This window comes from Larus michahellis, chromosome 1 (genome assembly GCF_964199755.1).
Source record: "Larus michahellis chromosome 1, bLarMic1.1, whole genome shotgun sequence".
NCBI lineage: Eukaryota > Metazoa > Chordata > Aves > Charadriiformes > Laridae > Larus > Larus michahellis.
The window spans coordinates 120,131,231-120,146,966 of NC_133896.1; the positions used below are offsets into that span (position 1 = coordinate 120,131,231).

The 15,736-nt window shown below is 47.0% G+C and overlaps 1 protein-coding gene across 15 annotated transcripts in view; it reads right to left on the reverse strand.

The window, feature by feature from the left end:
- Nucleotides 1–7,698: 7,698 nt before the first annotated feature.
- TIAM1 (TIAM Rac1 associated GEF 1) overlaps nucleotides 7,699–15,736 on the reverse strand; it is a 192,261-nt gene continuing 184,223 nt past the window's right edge. For 14 of the 15 annotated variants that reach the window (XM_074600674.1, XM_074600573.1, XM_074600601.1 and 11 more), the window contains 5 exons: nucleotides 14,659–14,717; nucleotides 13,592–13,694; nucleotides 13,117–13,204; nucleotides 12,108–12,280; nucleotides 7,699–10,128 (listed from right to left, as the gene is read on the reverse strand). In XM_074600674.1, the coding sequence (XP_074456775.1) occupies nucleotides 9,644–10,128; nucleotides 12,108–12,280; nucleotides 13,117–13,204; nucleotides 13,592–13,694; nucleotides 14,659–14,717 (908 nt within the window). In that variant the 3' untranslated portion in view covers nucleotides 7,699–9,643. The remainder of the gene's footprint in view (nucleotides 10,129–12,107; nucleotides 12,281–13,116; nucleotides 13,205–13,591; nucleotides 13,695–14,658; nucleotides 14,718–15,736) is intronic. The other variant, XM_074600681.1, reaches the window with a different exon arrangement.

Sequence of the window (15,736 nt, forward strand, 5' to 3'; positions counted from 1 at the left end):
CGCCGCCGGAGCAGGAGTGCCTTTAATTCCTTTTTTTTTTATTATTTTTTTTTTTCCCTCGTTATTAATTTTATTAAAGCGGAAATCCCCCGGCTTTTAAACGAGCCGGATCGCCAAGGCCGGCCGGGCGCCGCGCTATTTGCGGGGGAAGAGTGACCCCCGCTGGCCGCGGCGTGGAAAGGAGCCCCCGGCGGCACGTCCCTCCCGAGAGGACGAGGAAGAGGAGGAGGAGGAGGAGGGCTGTGTTGCAGATCAGTGTCCTCCTCTGCCCTCTGCCCCCGACCCCGGCCCCGCTCCCCCACAGAAAAGCCGCCGGGCTCGTCGCCGGTTTGTGCCTCTGCGTGGTCACCACCAGCCGAGCGGCCCTTCCCGGGGCAGCCCCGGGGATTTTTGGCAGCAGAGGGTGGCCAGGAGTTTTTACCCTGGGACACCGCTGGGCGGGCTATCGCCGTTGGCACCGTCTCCAGAAACACCTCTTCGGCCTCTGCTCTTTCCCGGAGAGCCTGAGGAGCCCAGCCCCTGGCCACCAGCCGTGCTGCGTTGCCCGGAGGGCAGAGACACAGGAGCACTGCGTCCAGCTCTGGGATCCCCAACATAAGAAGGACATGGACCCGTTGGAGCGGGTCCAGAGGAGGCCACAAAGATGATCAGTGGGCTGGAGCACCTCTGCTACGAAGACAGGCTGAGAGAGTTGGGGTTGTTCAGCCTGGAGAAGAGAAGGCTCCAGGGAGACCTTATAGTGACCTTCCAGTACCTGAAGGGGGCTGCAGGAAGGATGGGGAGGGATTCTTGATCAGGGAGTGTAGCAACAGGACAAAGGGAAAGAGTTTTAACCTGACAGAGGGTAGATTTAGATTAGATATTAGGAAGAAATTCTTTCCTGCGAGGGTGGTGAGGCACTGGAACAGGTTTCCCAGGGAAGCTGTGGATGCCCCATCCCTGGAGGTGTTCAAGGCCAGGCTGGATGGGGCTTTGAGCAGCCTGGTCTAGTGGGAGGTGTCCCTGCCCATGGCAGGGGGCTTGGAACTAGATGATCTTTAAGGTCCCTTCCAACCCGAACCATTCTATGATTCTATGAAGCCGGCTGGGGCTCTTGGCTCCATGCTGAAGCTGATGTTGGAGCTAACTGCCTCCCAGACAGTCAGCCCTGACCACCAGCAACAGACAAGGCTCACATTGTGGTCATCTGGACCAAACTGCACCAGTCACTCCAGCAAGAAGGCCATGGGCTCCTGCACAGTCATGGACTGTCAGCTAAGCTTCTCCTGAGCTGTCCATCACAAAACACTTGGAGCACGTTAGGCATGGCAGATGGATCTGAGCTGAAATGTAACCCCGGAGGAGCAGGCAGGTGTGCTGTACTGCCTGTTGCCTCTCTGAGCGGGGTAAAGCCTTCAGCACGCGTGGGGAAACCACGCAGGGCTGGCCCTGCGCAGCAGAAGGAGAGCCTCAAGGCTCACTGTGATTCCACGGAAAAAAACGGAGGAGCAATGACTCGCATTGGGCCAACCCAGCAACTGTACAAAGCGATAGGCGTTTTCTCTTGGGATTTAAAGGAAAGCTGCTGGAACTATGGCTGTGCGATTAGATTTGAAATGTAGCGCCAGAGACTACTGTCTGGCACTGGAGGTGTTCAAGGCCAGGCTGGATGGGGCTTTGAGCAGCCTGGTCTAGTGGGAGGTGTCCCTGCCCACGGCAGGGGGGTTGGAACTAGACGATCTTTAAGGTCGCTTCCAACCCGAACCATTCTGTGATTCTATGAAGCCAGCTGATGCAGAAGAGCCTGTGTCTGTGCTGTGGAGATCCCAACGCTGTGGCTACGAGCAAAATGCTCCTGTGGCCATGTGCTACCCTCTGAATTAACACGGGGGAGCCTTGGGGGCCTAAGAAGCAGGAGAGCGTCTGGTGCAAGATGGCACCTTGAGCAATTCTTGTAGGCACAGTGAGTTCAAAGCTTCGTCCAGCGCTTGGCCCTTGGGCATGGAGGAGAGCTTGGCTTTTTCCTTGCCACATTCCCAGCACCCCAGGTGTTGATTCGGAGCCTGCTCTCCTTTCATGGAGAGTATAGCACATACTTAATATTCTATTCACGCCTCTCTGCAGCTTTATGAATCTCAGTTTCTGGCTTTGATCTGGTTCCTGCAACATTAATTAATTTCAGGCCCTCTTGCTCCCTCTTTTTTTTCAATGTGCTATTTCTAATTATTTCTCATTTCCTCAGGTTACCTGTTTAATTTCAAACAATTTTTCCCCACGAGCAGATTTACTTGGCTGTTGTAACAACGTGTGATTGCGCACGGGTCATCAGCTAATTGCATAGATGTGACATAGGGATCTGGCACGCAGCCAGAGAGCGCACGCGAAAACGGCATCGGTATTTGCCTCTCCAAACCACGCTCAGCCTTGCAGGAGGAGCTGCAGGAGGAAGCTTCCCCCTGTCTTCCTCCGTTTCATGCAGAGACGGTTGGCTCACGGCAGCACAGAGTTCTTAAGCCCAAAGGAGCGGGAAGGATTTCAGAGGCGGTGCGGTGAGGCACGCGGCAAGCTGGCACGCACGAGCCACTTGTCACTGCTTTTGTGTGTGTGTGTGTGTGTGCGCGCGCGCACGCTCTTTTGGTTGTGTGCTGCCTTCTGCTTCATAGACCAACTCTCTTTCTTGATTTCACCACTTCACTGACTTCCTGAAGGTTTTGGATTAATCTGGTAGTATTACAAGCTGAATATAATCCTACCTTACGTAGCAAACATTAACTTGCCACTGCTGTAGGAACTGCTGCATATACCATATCCTATTTTGATACCATTTCCTTTCTGTGCCTTTTATTGTCATCCCCTAGGCAGACATGGAGTTCTGCAAAATTTAACCGCTCTAAGAATCCCTGTGAGACTTGCTGGCAACATATTCAAGACGTTTAATTTCTACTTCCTTTCACTGTCATGCCTTCATACTTTTTATTGTCTTCTGGGGGGGAAAAACTCCCGTGGCATCAATGAGCCGGATTAACGGCTCATTGAGTACCAGAAAGGGCTCGGTCTGGAAAAAAAAGCTGACCAATGAGAAATATGACAAAGTTTTCTAAAGTTATGGATGATGTGGAGAAAGTTAGTAGAGACTGACTCATCACAGTTTCCTCCAGTGTAAAAAGTTGGTGGATGTCAAATGAAACTAGTGGGATCAAAATTCAGAATGACCAAAAAAAGGTGGCACATCCGTGCCTGGGTACCAGACCTCTAAAACTCCTTGCCGAAGGATGTCTGGATGCAAAAAGCTTATCTGGATTCAAGGTCACACTGGGCAGCCCCCTGGAGCAGAAGTCATTGGAGAGTAACTAAACCCCCAGGGTGGGATTCAGTTGCCTTTAATGCCACCTGAGCTGGCCCAGGATTACCCACCATCCTCCAGCTGCCCCTCCAGAAGCGCATAGCTCACCTGAGGCACCTGTGTCCCCCAGCACCCCCACGCAGAGAGATGTCTTGGACCTCTTAGATGCCATAAGCGTTACTACTGACTATATGTGGGCAGCTGAATTGACCTTGGGATCTTCTGAAGTGCCTTAAGATACTGCGCCACGAAACAGCACTATGTGCCTGTGTTTAGGAGTGGGGAGCGTAGGGGTCAAACTATCACAAATGTTTGCTCTATTATTCTTCCCTAGACAACAGCTACGGGTGCTGTTTGAGGCAGGACACAGGGCGCGTCTGTAGGCGAGCCCTAAGGCATGCCCTACCCTCCATTGCCCCTTGCAGTCAACCTTCCCCAGGAGATCCCTCCTCCAGAATAGCTGCATCCTGAGCAGGATGCTGACCTCAAACACCTACTGGACTGGAGAGGGAGTAGTACCTTTAACTCTGATGTGCCAAAACAGGGGGTTAAGGAGAGATTTTCTCATTTCAAATATTTTGCTTCAACCGGGAGAAAACATGATTTCATACACCCAAGCACAGTTTGGATAAAAGTCCAGTGATGTTTTTGCAGCAAGGACCCCAAGGCACTTCAAACAGGCACTTCTGCCATTTACTGTGTGTAGTAGACCTGGGGCATCCCAGGAAATAGATCTACATCTGCACCGAACACTTCTCACTGGGGCTGAGAGGCTCAGGAGAAGGTGACTTGCGGTCTCTTCAGTTGTCCCACCCCCACAGTAAATCTGTGTTCCTGCCATTTCCTATGGAAGATTGCCACAAAGCTTTATCTCCCGGGAGTCTGTCTGTTTGGTTTCATCGCAGCATTTTCATCTTTTGATAGAAAATTTAAAATACGTTTTGCAGTTTGTTCCTGACTGGAAAAAACCCCAACAAACAAACTGAGGCTCATCCTGTGTGAGCAGGTATGGAAGGGTACGGAGGAGGAGTCACAGCATCACAGGATAATGCAGGTGGGAAGGCCCCTCAGTAGGGTCTCCGGTCCAACCTCCTGCCCCAAGCAGGGCCAGCTCTGGTATCAGACCAGGCTGCTCAGGGCTTTCTCCACATGGTTCCTGAAATCCCCGGGGACGGAGCCTACGCAAGCTGTTCTCTTTCCGGGCACACCAAGGCATGTTCCCCTGAGGCTGTGTGCAGTCAGCATCACCTGTAACATCAGTGCGTGGAGGGGAACAGCCACAGAAACCCTGGCTTTATTTTGAAGGTCACATGGAAAATACTTCATTGGTTACAATTATTCCCTGGCCCACCATCATCCCTCCGCCTCTTATTAAATTGATTGGAAGCACAGAATTGAAAGGAGAAAGCAAACTCGACACCAGAGCTGTACATAATGGACAAACAAATTGGTCATCGTTTCAGCTGGGACGGAGTTAACTTTCTTGCTGGTGCGGGGCTATGTTTTGGATTTGGGATGAGAGCAGCGTTGATACCGCACTGATGGTTTTGGTTGTTGGTAATCAGTCAAGGCTTTTTAGGCTCCTCACACCGCCCCACCAGTGAGTGGACTGGGGGTGGGCATAAGAAGTTGGGAGGAGACACAGCCGAGACAGCTGACCCCAACCGACCAAAGGGATATTCCATGCCATGTGACGTCATGCTCAGTATATAAAGCTGGGGAAGAAGAAGGAAGGGGGGGACGTTCAGAGTGATGGCGTTTGTCTTCCCAAGTAACCGTTATGCGTGCTGGAGCCCTGCTTTCCTGGAGATGGCTGAACACCTGCCTGCCCATGGGAAGCAGTGAATGAATCCTTTGCTTTGCTTGTGTATGCAGCTTTTGCTCTACCTATTAAACCGTCTTTGTCTCAACCCACGAGTTTTTTCTCACTTTTATTTTTCCGATGCTCTCCCCGATTCCATCTGGGGAGAGTGAGTGAGTGGCTGCGTGGTGCTAGTTGCTGGCGGCGGCTAAACCACGACAAAATCCCTGCTGCCCAGGCAGGCTGTGTGACTTTTCTGATCACTTTATTACCCTGCCATGAGAAAGGATTCCTTACTACAGCTAATTACTCTTTTCCATTAATGAAAAGGAAACATTGTCCAGACTAATGGCTAAAGGGCCTTTTGCAAGCCTTGCACCGCTACCCCAGGCTTGCTGCATGACCTTGTGTGTACTCCCTCACCTGCCTCCGTTTGTCAGGCTTAAAATGGGAACAATTTACCCAGGCCCTAAGGCTGCTATAAGATTTCATTATTGCAAAAACCTACTCAAGCTCATGCCCACATACAGCGCAGAGCTCCTATGTATTATTAACAGGATGTGGCCGAAGGAAAAGAGAAAAGAAGAGGAAGCCATTTTTCAAAGGCTTTCTTTCCCCTCATTTCCCCGCAGAATAAGGCAGAGCCGCAGCAAGCTCCCAAAATGCTTGGATTAATTCAGTAATATTGGATTGGATTCATTCAGTAATACTGACACGCTGACAGTCTTCCATCAACATGCATGGCAGGACTTGCAATGGAAAGGCTTAAAAAACAAAAGCCTAGTGCTCAAGCAGAAGTACCTCAGCAACTGCTGAGAATAAAATTAAAAGGAAAGGAAAGCAAGTAGCCAAAGACACCGGGAGTGGGAACGTGAGCTGTGGGAAGCACTGTTCTCTGCCTCCACGATTATCTGGCCACATTTAAAATAGCCGCAGGCAGGGAGCGGGGTCACATTCTTGACGTGTTATTTGCAGAGACAATAGCCTCCCAAACAAAGTGTTTCCTGTGTTGTCCTGAAGCTGGTGCGAGGAAAGCAGCTCTGCTGGAGAAGACGATAAAAGCCAACTGACTGGTAAAACTAGAGTTAAGAAAAGCACTTCCCAAACCTCAGTGCTACAGAGCGCCTTGTTCCTCTGCACAAAAGACCGCTGCTGTTCTACTGCAGGCGAGATCAAGGGGCTGTGCAAGGCTCTTCTCACAGCTCTGGCAATAACATCTTGTTTTCTGATAAACCAGTTCCCCAGTGTCCACCAGCCCAACTTTTAGGGACAATCTGCCAGAATTCATGCACGTAACCCAACTGCCTGTACATCGCTCGTCCCAGTGCCCCTGAAGAGAAGTGGTGGGAGTCAGGGTCTCACCCACGGGCCAGGGAAGCTCCTGCCCAGGCTGCACAAAACACCAACCCACGGCACGCTCCTCACATTTGGACTAAAATTCATCACCCCAAAGGCAGGGGGTTTGGCCAAACAACCAGCCATGGCAAGACCGGAGAGCTCTTCCAACATAATTAGAATTCTTCTGGAATTTGCTACTTCTTTCCTCTCTCTTTTTAAAAATACGCACTTAAGGTTCCTTGTGAGCAGCACAGGAAAAGAAACAGGCATGACTAGTTATGGACGTAATAAGGAAAATCTCAACTCTCACTTCTGCAAAATATGAGCTGAGCCTTACCCGAGGGCTCTTTCCTAAACTACAGACTAGTAGCTGAGAATACAAGAACTACTCCATAGCATTACACTTTCCACCTATACCTTCTGTGTAAGGCTTGGTATGTGATAAGTGAGCCACATAATATGAATTTTTAACACAAGGCATGATGCTCTTTAAGCAGCTTTGTATATAATCTGAAAGCTGGAGTCCGTTGTTGGAAACATTGCAGTAGCTGGTAAAACTAAACTGTGGAGGAGACAAACACGTGAACCCATCCAAAGAAAGACTGTGGCATTTAAAAACAGTTCATACTTGTTCACGTTTATCCTCTGCAGAGCACACAAGCATGCATTAGCACGCTTTGCACCCATTTCTCAGTAGAGGTTTCACTGATGCGAGGAAGTTTTGCTAGTTACAGACCTGACCGTGCCATTTTAAAGCTAGCAGTCCCGCTAAAGGGAAGCTTCAATTTGTGACAAGGTGCATGTCAAATAGGCACACTGTGGCCAAATACTTGCATCTGGCATTTGATCTCCTGCCTGTCTCGTTTTCCATCCTCTAAGAAGGAAGGCTCCAGGAGTGGACCTTCCATGGGGGAAATAAGTAAATAAAAGTGAGGTTTCAATAGGAGAGAAGGGAGGCCAACAAGCTTGCCCCAGCCTTTCAGGTGGGACAGGCTGAACCTCAGAACATGCTGGCCAAAGGAGCCATTACTTTTCCCAGAGCTCAGACCCCACCAAAAAAGCAGAGCCAAGACAGGCTAAGGGTGGAAACCTTACTATTAAAGAGACTCCCTACAGGTTATTAAAGCCAGGGGAGCGATCCCAACAACTTCGGCTACTGTAGGACTTGCTTCCTTGCTTGCCTCTGCTGAGAGAGACACCTGGCCCAGAGCACCCACACACACACACCACTCTCGTGTATTTTTTTTCCAGTATTTTATTTCTGACAGGCATTTACAACGTTCCATTCATAGAACTAAAAACATAAAAATAGACCTTCTTTCAGCTTATAAAAGAAATATATAAGAACCTTTGACATAGACATGTCATGACGTTATGTACAAGAACAACGGTACCTTCCCAGTACCAGCCTTCCAGTATTTCAGCGCTGACTGTATTCCGCTGGGTACAGCATAGGACAGCTAAAACCTCCGCTTCTCTAATACGCTGGGACACAACTGACAGGTAGATGATATAAAACAATGACGTGATAATACAAAGGGTATAGAAACCTTTCTAAAGCTTTTACGAAAAGAAATCAGAAGATAGCAAAAAGTTAATAGAGAAAGCTTTCATAAGCTCAAGTATAGTGCACCAGAAATCAGAAAGAGGAGGGGGGGGCAAGGGGAGAATGCTAGCTGGGACACAAAGACAGTGATGGATTTTTGGGGGGAATAATTTTTGTTATGTTTTAAAATATAGTCAGAGTGGATTTTATAAAATATAATCCTAAAGCTATTATAAAATTTCAGGTTTTCAAAGTACCTACTAATGTGTCAAACATCAATAGATACCAACAACAAAAAAGAAAATTTCATATATTCTTCCTTTTCTTCCTATAGGTGAAACTGAAATGGGAAAAGCTATATAAATCTTAAAAAAAAAAAAAAAGTGCTATTTTGTGTTTCGTATTTGGAAGTCTACTTAAAAACCACAAGATTTTAGTCACATTTTACCCTGTTTTAGATGTTTAAATAAAAGATTTAAAATGTTAAAGAGGTTTGCTTGTGTAGAACTTGTTCATACTCTATTGCAGTGGAAAAGCTTTTATAAAGGAATTAAAATACACTAGTTTCACCCACAGTAGAAGAGTGGATGAGGTCAGTTTTTTGGCCATGAATTCCCTGTCCCCTAAGCCCAAACTCTGCCAGAGAGTGGACCAAACGGATCTGTGATGTTGCTACACCGGCTCCAGTGAGGTTACACCACGGATCAGTTTGGTCCACTACAATTCAGTCATGTCATTTTATCTTATTCTTTTTATTATCTAACTAAACTCCAGTCTCAAACATATACAATAATCCTTTTCCTGAAGAAAGTTATACCTAAATAAGAGTTTCCAGTTCATATTTTAATATAAAACCACCATTCCTAACCCTCTGCAAAAAGCTAGCCTTGTATCCTAGACGTGGAGCTACACTAACGCTGTAAAACTCTTATCCCTTTGTGCCCCTGCATCTCAGGTAAAATACAAAAAAATATTTCTTCAAGTGTTAAATTTGGATCTCTTTTAAGAGAGTTTGGCATCTTTACAATATTATGTAAAACTAGAGCTTCCAACATTGACATTAAATTAGACCAGCCACAGACCAAGAGGACTTAACACAACATAAATCCCAAACCTTTCCTCACACATTCCTAAAATACATGTATATTCTCTTACATTTAAAGAGGGAAAAGAATAAGAATGCTGCAACTGTACACGTTAAAAAGGCAGTTTCCTCGTTAAGGAGATGAACCTACGACTGATGTTTTACGGCTATAAAACCCTCTGTTCGTTGTGCTATTGTTTAAGCTAGTTCACCGCACGCAGGTTAAGACATCCAGAGTAATTTGTTTTCCAGTGATGATATTCTCCCCATACTTAATTTCAGCCCCTGATTATTTTAGAATAAATAAAATAGTGTGAAAGCCCTTGGTAACGTAAGACAGGACCTTAAGCTTATTCCGTTCCAGGTTTTGAGCGTTTTACAGTTGCCTAAAGTGTGGCCGCATGGCTTTGGACCAATTCAGCTGCCGAAATGGTGTGTGCAAGTGTGCAATCTATGGGGATCAGCTCTCCGCGGTGTGCGGGGGCGGGAGGGAGGAAGGGATGGAGGGTGGGACGGGGAGACCTACGCATCCAGGCGGGGAAGAGGACCACTTTAGAGCTCCGTGTTCAGTTTCCTGCTGGGGACAAAGTCTTCACGCCTAACCCAGATGACCTCCTCGCCGTGGCCCTCCACGTCACCGTTGATGCCGGACAAGGCCGCCTGCTTCTTCAGCTGGGTCATCCTGGAGGCGTGCGTGTCCATGGCCGGGCGCGGGCGGTGTTCCCGGCAGGGCTGGCTGCTCGTGATGGAGGCCGCCTGCAGCCGCTCCCGAAGGTCTCGGTCGGCCACGGCACCTCTCATGGCCTCGCAGTACTCATCGTCATCGCTGAGGATGTCCGTTTCCTTGATGTCCTCCTGCTCCTCATACTGAGCAAGGTCAAACTGTTCCTCTACCCAGCGGTCAGTGTCCCCACTGTGCGTGGGCTGCTGGGGCTCTTTTTCAGGGCTGCTCGTGTAGACGGCATCTGAGTCAATGGTAAACCTGTTTCGGGCCAGCCGCCGCCTCCTCCTCCCAAGAGACTTGCTTGGGGCTGACACTGCGCACACACAAAGATAAAACCCCACAGGCTTTTTACACACGGTACAACTCTCTTTGAAAAGTTAAGTCTTCCAGGGGCCCTTTATTTTAAGCACCGCTAGGCATGAAGCGGGCAGACTCCCACGAATGACCTAGTCATTCGGCATCCTCCCTGCGGGCAAGTCACACTTCACTCAGCTCCTCAGCACAGGTCTCTCTCCAGCTGAAAAAAGGAGTTTCTGCTACTCAGATCCACAGCTGGGATAATGGCCCACAATTACTGTTCCTCCTAAGCGGTAGGCAGGCAGCCAGCCAGCACAAAGTGCATCTGTTCAGCTCAGCTTCTCACACGCAGTGCCCCGCTGTCAGCACACCGCGAAAACCTACTAACCTTACGCCTCGGTACGGGAAATTGCTTTGTCTCGGGTAAGAGCAACACTACAGGTTTCCAAGTAGCTACCTTGGTGCAGAAGATGCTGCAATTGTTGCGTTATTTATGGGCAAGTAAGTTCCCTCTCCAGGTTCTGCTGCTCCCTTCCCCGCTCCCTCCCTACTGGGGGAAGGAAAAAAACAGAAGAAAAACCCCAAACCAGAAAAACTTTCAGAAGTTCCTTACTCAGCATCAGCTGGTCTACTAGCTTTTGCAACTGGCCCAATTAGCAAATTCACATCTTCTGTGTTGGAACATCTTCATAAGAGGCTTGTGAGGCAGTGCAGGGGACGAATCCTGCAGCTGAAGGACCTGCAGGCATTCCGGCGCTTTACGCGCACACACACGTAGCTCCATGGCAAGCAGGTGAACTCCGAGGTTCTCATTTCTCCCCCTCCACTGAACAGCACCTTAGCACTTTCAGGATGTATTTATTAGACTCTAGCTTGGGGGCAGGGTTGCATTTTAATATCCCTGAGCCTCAAAACATGCATTAAGTACAACAGCTCAGCAGTTGCAAAGTTTAACTGTGGTGAGAGGCCTGGACTCTAAGAGGGGACTTTAATCCCTGCAGAATTCATCATGCAAGTGCACCAACGAGCCAAACTGAAAAAAGGTTTGGCCTCTACAGCAGAGCAGCCCCACAGGCTGACTGAAGCAGCACGGTGGTAAAACAGTTGCATTTTGGCCCTCCTTTGACTCTTCCTTACAATTTTAAGCGCCTCTGAGGCAGATGGCTAGCAACACCCCGAGTGAGAAGCCATGCTGCGAATGTTATTGGTCTGGCCTGCCCATTACAGAAGAGGAACAGAAAGCCTGGTTGTCTACATTGCTGGATCTAATGAGCAGAAAAAAAAAAAAATAAACAACAGACCAGAACAAAACACGCAGCGGTGCCATGTACTTTTCAAGTTGGAAGCAAATGTTTCTTCCCTCCATCATCTAGTGTTCTGAAAATGAAAACCTGCTTTTCCCTGGGATTTTCTCATTGCTTTTGCCTGAAGTCAACTGAAAAGGAAAATCCATGGTTTAGGACAGGCCGTTAACAAAAATAGTAGTATCAAGTGCGTGCTTCTCAAAACATGAGTAGAAGCACGTGCCCTTTAGCAATAGAGCTGAAAAGGCTAAAATGGAGGACAAACAAAGCTATCTCTTCAAACCAAGCCACTCACTCGGGGGAGCTGATTTTTCTTGTGCATTTTAGTTTAAAAGTGCTAAGGTTAGCTCAAAATTCTGTACATGCTTCTAAGAAATATGCAGCGGGCTTCTGCTTTGTTCTGCTGAAACCCATTTCCAGATTAAAGTGCACAGCCAATCGGTATTGACAGGAATCCCATTTCTTCCTTCCACACCAGAAGGACCACTCTGAAGCTGAGCCTTGAGTGCAAAGCAAGGTAAATAGAGGCAATTTAAGGCTCTCAAGGAGGTGAAGCACGGAAAACCAGCAAGTTTTTTTTACATACACAGGAGAGAACGCTAATCCTAATATACAAGTAACAGACACCACCACATGTCCTACAACGGTGCTGGGGTTACTGGGATCTTGAAAGTCTGTAGCCCTACAGTACCTGCCCTGTTCATGGCTGGCCTTGCACCTTTTAGAGCACACAATCTTTTTCCACCAAAAGGAACATATTGCTGGGATGAGGGCAAGCTTTCGGTTTTAAGAAGCTGTCTTCTGTGTTTATCCCGCAGAATCGAGTGCACTGCCTTCAGAAAGTCCTTCCTGTGTTCTGGTGAACTGAAAAATAGGCAAGAACACAAAGGGCAGAGTTATCTCTTGGGGACTGCTCAAAGCTCACTGTAAACGAGATAAATAATGACCAGTTCTGCAATTTAAGACAGTGCAAACTGACTGGCACACAATTCCCCCAGAAAAGACTCAATTTAATACAGTATTTTCAAAGCAAAGCTAGATCTATAATCATTGCAACGGACATCCAAGGAAACAAATACACTGTTCATTAACAAAACATTTAGCCGTTCACCCCTCTTGAGGCTTCCTTTTCCTCCAATACCAACCATGCACTTCTCTTTGTCCAATAAACATCAAGTTGACCTATGGTGGCTAATTAAATGTCAGTTTGTCTCCTGTAAACGCAGCTCAAGCGGAAGTCCTGCAGTTCTCTGCTACCTAGTGGTAGGAACTGGCTTGCTATCAGCTCTGTTAGACCCTGGTGAACTTGTGTACCACGTCTGATTTGAACTCTAAAACACATCAGGGCAACCATCACAACAAAGACGGACAAGGTTTACTTAAGGAAAGGGCAATGCCCTAAGAGCAGAGGTTGGAACCTGGTGGCATGAAAGGTACCAGCTGAACAGGACACACGACCAACTACCTGACGTAAAGATCCAGTGCTGGAGTTTAGTTGGATGTAGATTTGTGAAGGGAAAATTGCAATAAGGATATTCCCATAAAGGTGCAAAACATTTTACAAAATTCTGCCTGCCAGAAGTAAGGTTTTAACACCCTCTCCCCACCTCCCCTACTGTCTGTTCCCAGATTGCCTTAAAGGAAAGGCAAACTGGGATCCAGAGATATAGCTGCCACTGAAAATATGGAAACGCGCTTACCTACAGCAAAGATGAAACGTTCTTTCTGGCCTGCCTTCAGACTCAGATTTAACATGGACAATCTCACATACAGAATTGGTCTCTGCATCTAAAGTGAAAAGTAAGCAGCACTTCATACAACAGTTTCTCATATTTAACTCCGATTAGCATATTTATTCCATAATCCTGAAAAAATGGTTTAAGACCATCCAGGTCTCATGACTGGAAGGCAGCAGTGGGCAAGTGACGAATGAAACAACAGACACTTAAAAATCACCAAAATCTAGTAGTATTTTATATGCACTCACTCAGTTCCATAAAAATACGAAACCTTCCCCCCTCACCACCAGCTTTTCAGGTATTCCACAGAGCAATGTCACATTTCACAGCTACCTCATATGTTCTTTTCACTTTCACTTATGCAAAGTGTTTAAAATTTTGAAATTTAATATAATAAGCTTAATAATAACACCAATTCATGAAGCTGGAACATTACCTGCACTTGCCAGCGCTCGAACCTGCAGCGCTTCTAAGGGTATCATGTGGCGAAAGCGGAACGGATCCCAGTCTTCATAAATTGAAGCTCTATGTGATCCTCCCTGGAAGAATTTCAAAATTCCGATAGGAAATGAGACAACCTGGGATAGCCAGACACAAAGGCCTCCTTTTGCTTTGCACTCAGGATGCCCATCTAGAGGCTTGTTGCAATTCCCATTCTCTCACTACAACACCTTAGTAACCAGCATCACTAACGTGCCTATCTATGAAGGTCTGCTAAATTCTAGACAAAAACAAACATTACACCAATCAACTCGTATCAATGCCTTCAAAAGTCATTTGAGACCAACATTGCATTCTCACCTCCAAGTGCACATGCACTCACAAGCATGCATAAGTTTTGCCTTAGTCACCCCAAAGTTATTTTGTGGCCAGTTGGCTTCAGAAAACAACCATACAAACGTTTCAAATCACACTTTGGTTTATGCCATACATGGGAATCAAAAAGTTTTCTGCAATACAACAGTAGCAAGGAATGCATTTACTGTCAAGCTTAACTTTAACTTTGAATCCCAAACTCCAGTGGGATCCCCTGATACATCCTGTAGGCACACCTAATTTAGCTAAGAGCAGTCAGCACTTGCTCAGTGCCATGCAACAGCCAGAACTGAAGCAAGGGCATTGTGTTTCACTAAGAAAGTTGACAGGCATCAGCTCTCATATTTGATTCATACACACGGATCAAACAGCCACACACAAGAGAGATGTTCAAGGTGACACCTTGTTTCGTGGAAGTCCACTCCACAGCATGGAATGGATGTGGCAGGCCATGGGAATGACTAGAACAGCAGAGAGCAAAGGATAAAGTAAATGAAGGCTTGCAGAGCGCTGCGCCCAGGCTGAACAGCAGGCCAGTCAGCATCACTCAAAACCTCTGTTGTGCGGCAGAGAACAAGAATCACGTATGCAAAGGCACACTCTAGCATCACAGCCTTACGGAAAGCAAATCTTGACCGTAGCACCACAAATGCACACAGCACCACCGAAACAGTCCAAGCAACTTACAAGTTTCTTCTTCTGTTTGGAACCATCCTTGTATACAAGGACCACAGCGGTTTTGAACACTAGAGGAGAAAGGCAGAAACAAAAGCCATGTAGTCAATAAGGTTGGGAACGGGTCTCCTCTACACCCAAGCACACAGACCTTTCAACTCCTCAGGCAGCCCTCACCTGAGTCAGGGAGGGAAGGCAGGAGTAAACCTGCCAGCCCTCTTGCATATTCTTCCCCCCAAAGCCAAGCTCAACCGCCTTTAGTACACAAAATCAGGTTACTTCAAAGTCACTTGAAACTTAAGAGTTTAAGTTACCAGTTATTGGAACAACTATTCAAGCAGAAACTGCTCTATACAAAAATATAGAAAACTTTAATCCCCCTGTCTAAGTTCACCTCAGACAAATGAGCAGCATCCAGCTACACCCAGCCAGTCAAGCAGATGAGGCTGGGCTTGGCCAGAACTTGAACCCCTCCCAGGTGGGACAGTGGTCTACGCAGAATTAAAAAGTGAGCACCACTGGCAGGCAGAGGTGTAATCCTATCCCTCTTTTCCATCCATGTGCAGCTGGAATTTGTCTTTCAAGACTACAGTTTTCCTTGTGATCTTGTTCTTCAGGCCTCAAATGCACCCTTTGTTTTAGGATTGAATTGCATGGACACTTAATTTTGGACATTTTATGAAACCAATTTAAAGCTTTTTAGAGTAATTAAGAGTTGCTGCACATTCCTAGCAGCTTTCCTGAGGCCCCTCAGCTTCAGGGTATGACCAGGTGCTTTCCCAACTTACAGGAAAGCAGTTAATTTTTATATGCTCTTCCAGAGCAAAGCTGAAAGAGTCTTCATTCGTTATCTGTTTGGTATAAAGCAAAAACAAGAATACCAATCATTGGCTTCCTAGCCAGCATTGCTTTCTGGAAACAACAAGGAAAAAGCCCATTTCATGTAAAGAAGTTTTGGAACAAATAAAGAAACCTAGCACACTCTGAGCTACTTGATACAATTCTGAAAGTAAGAGAGAATGATTTAGCCAATATAAGCAATCATGTACCTTTCCAAGGGACCATACTCCAATGTAGTGGAAAGACCTTG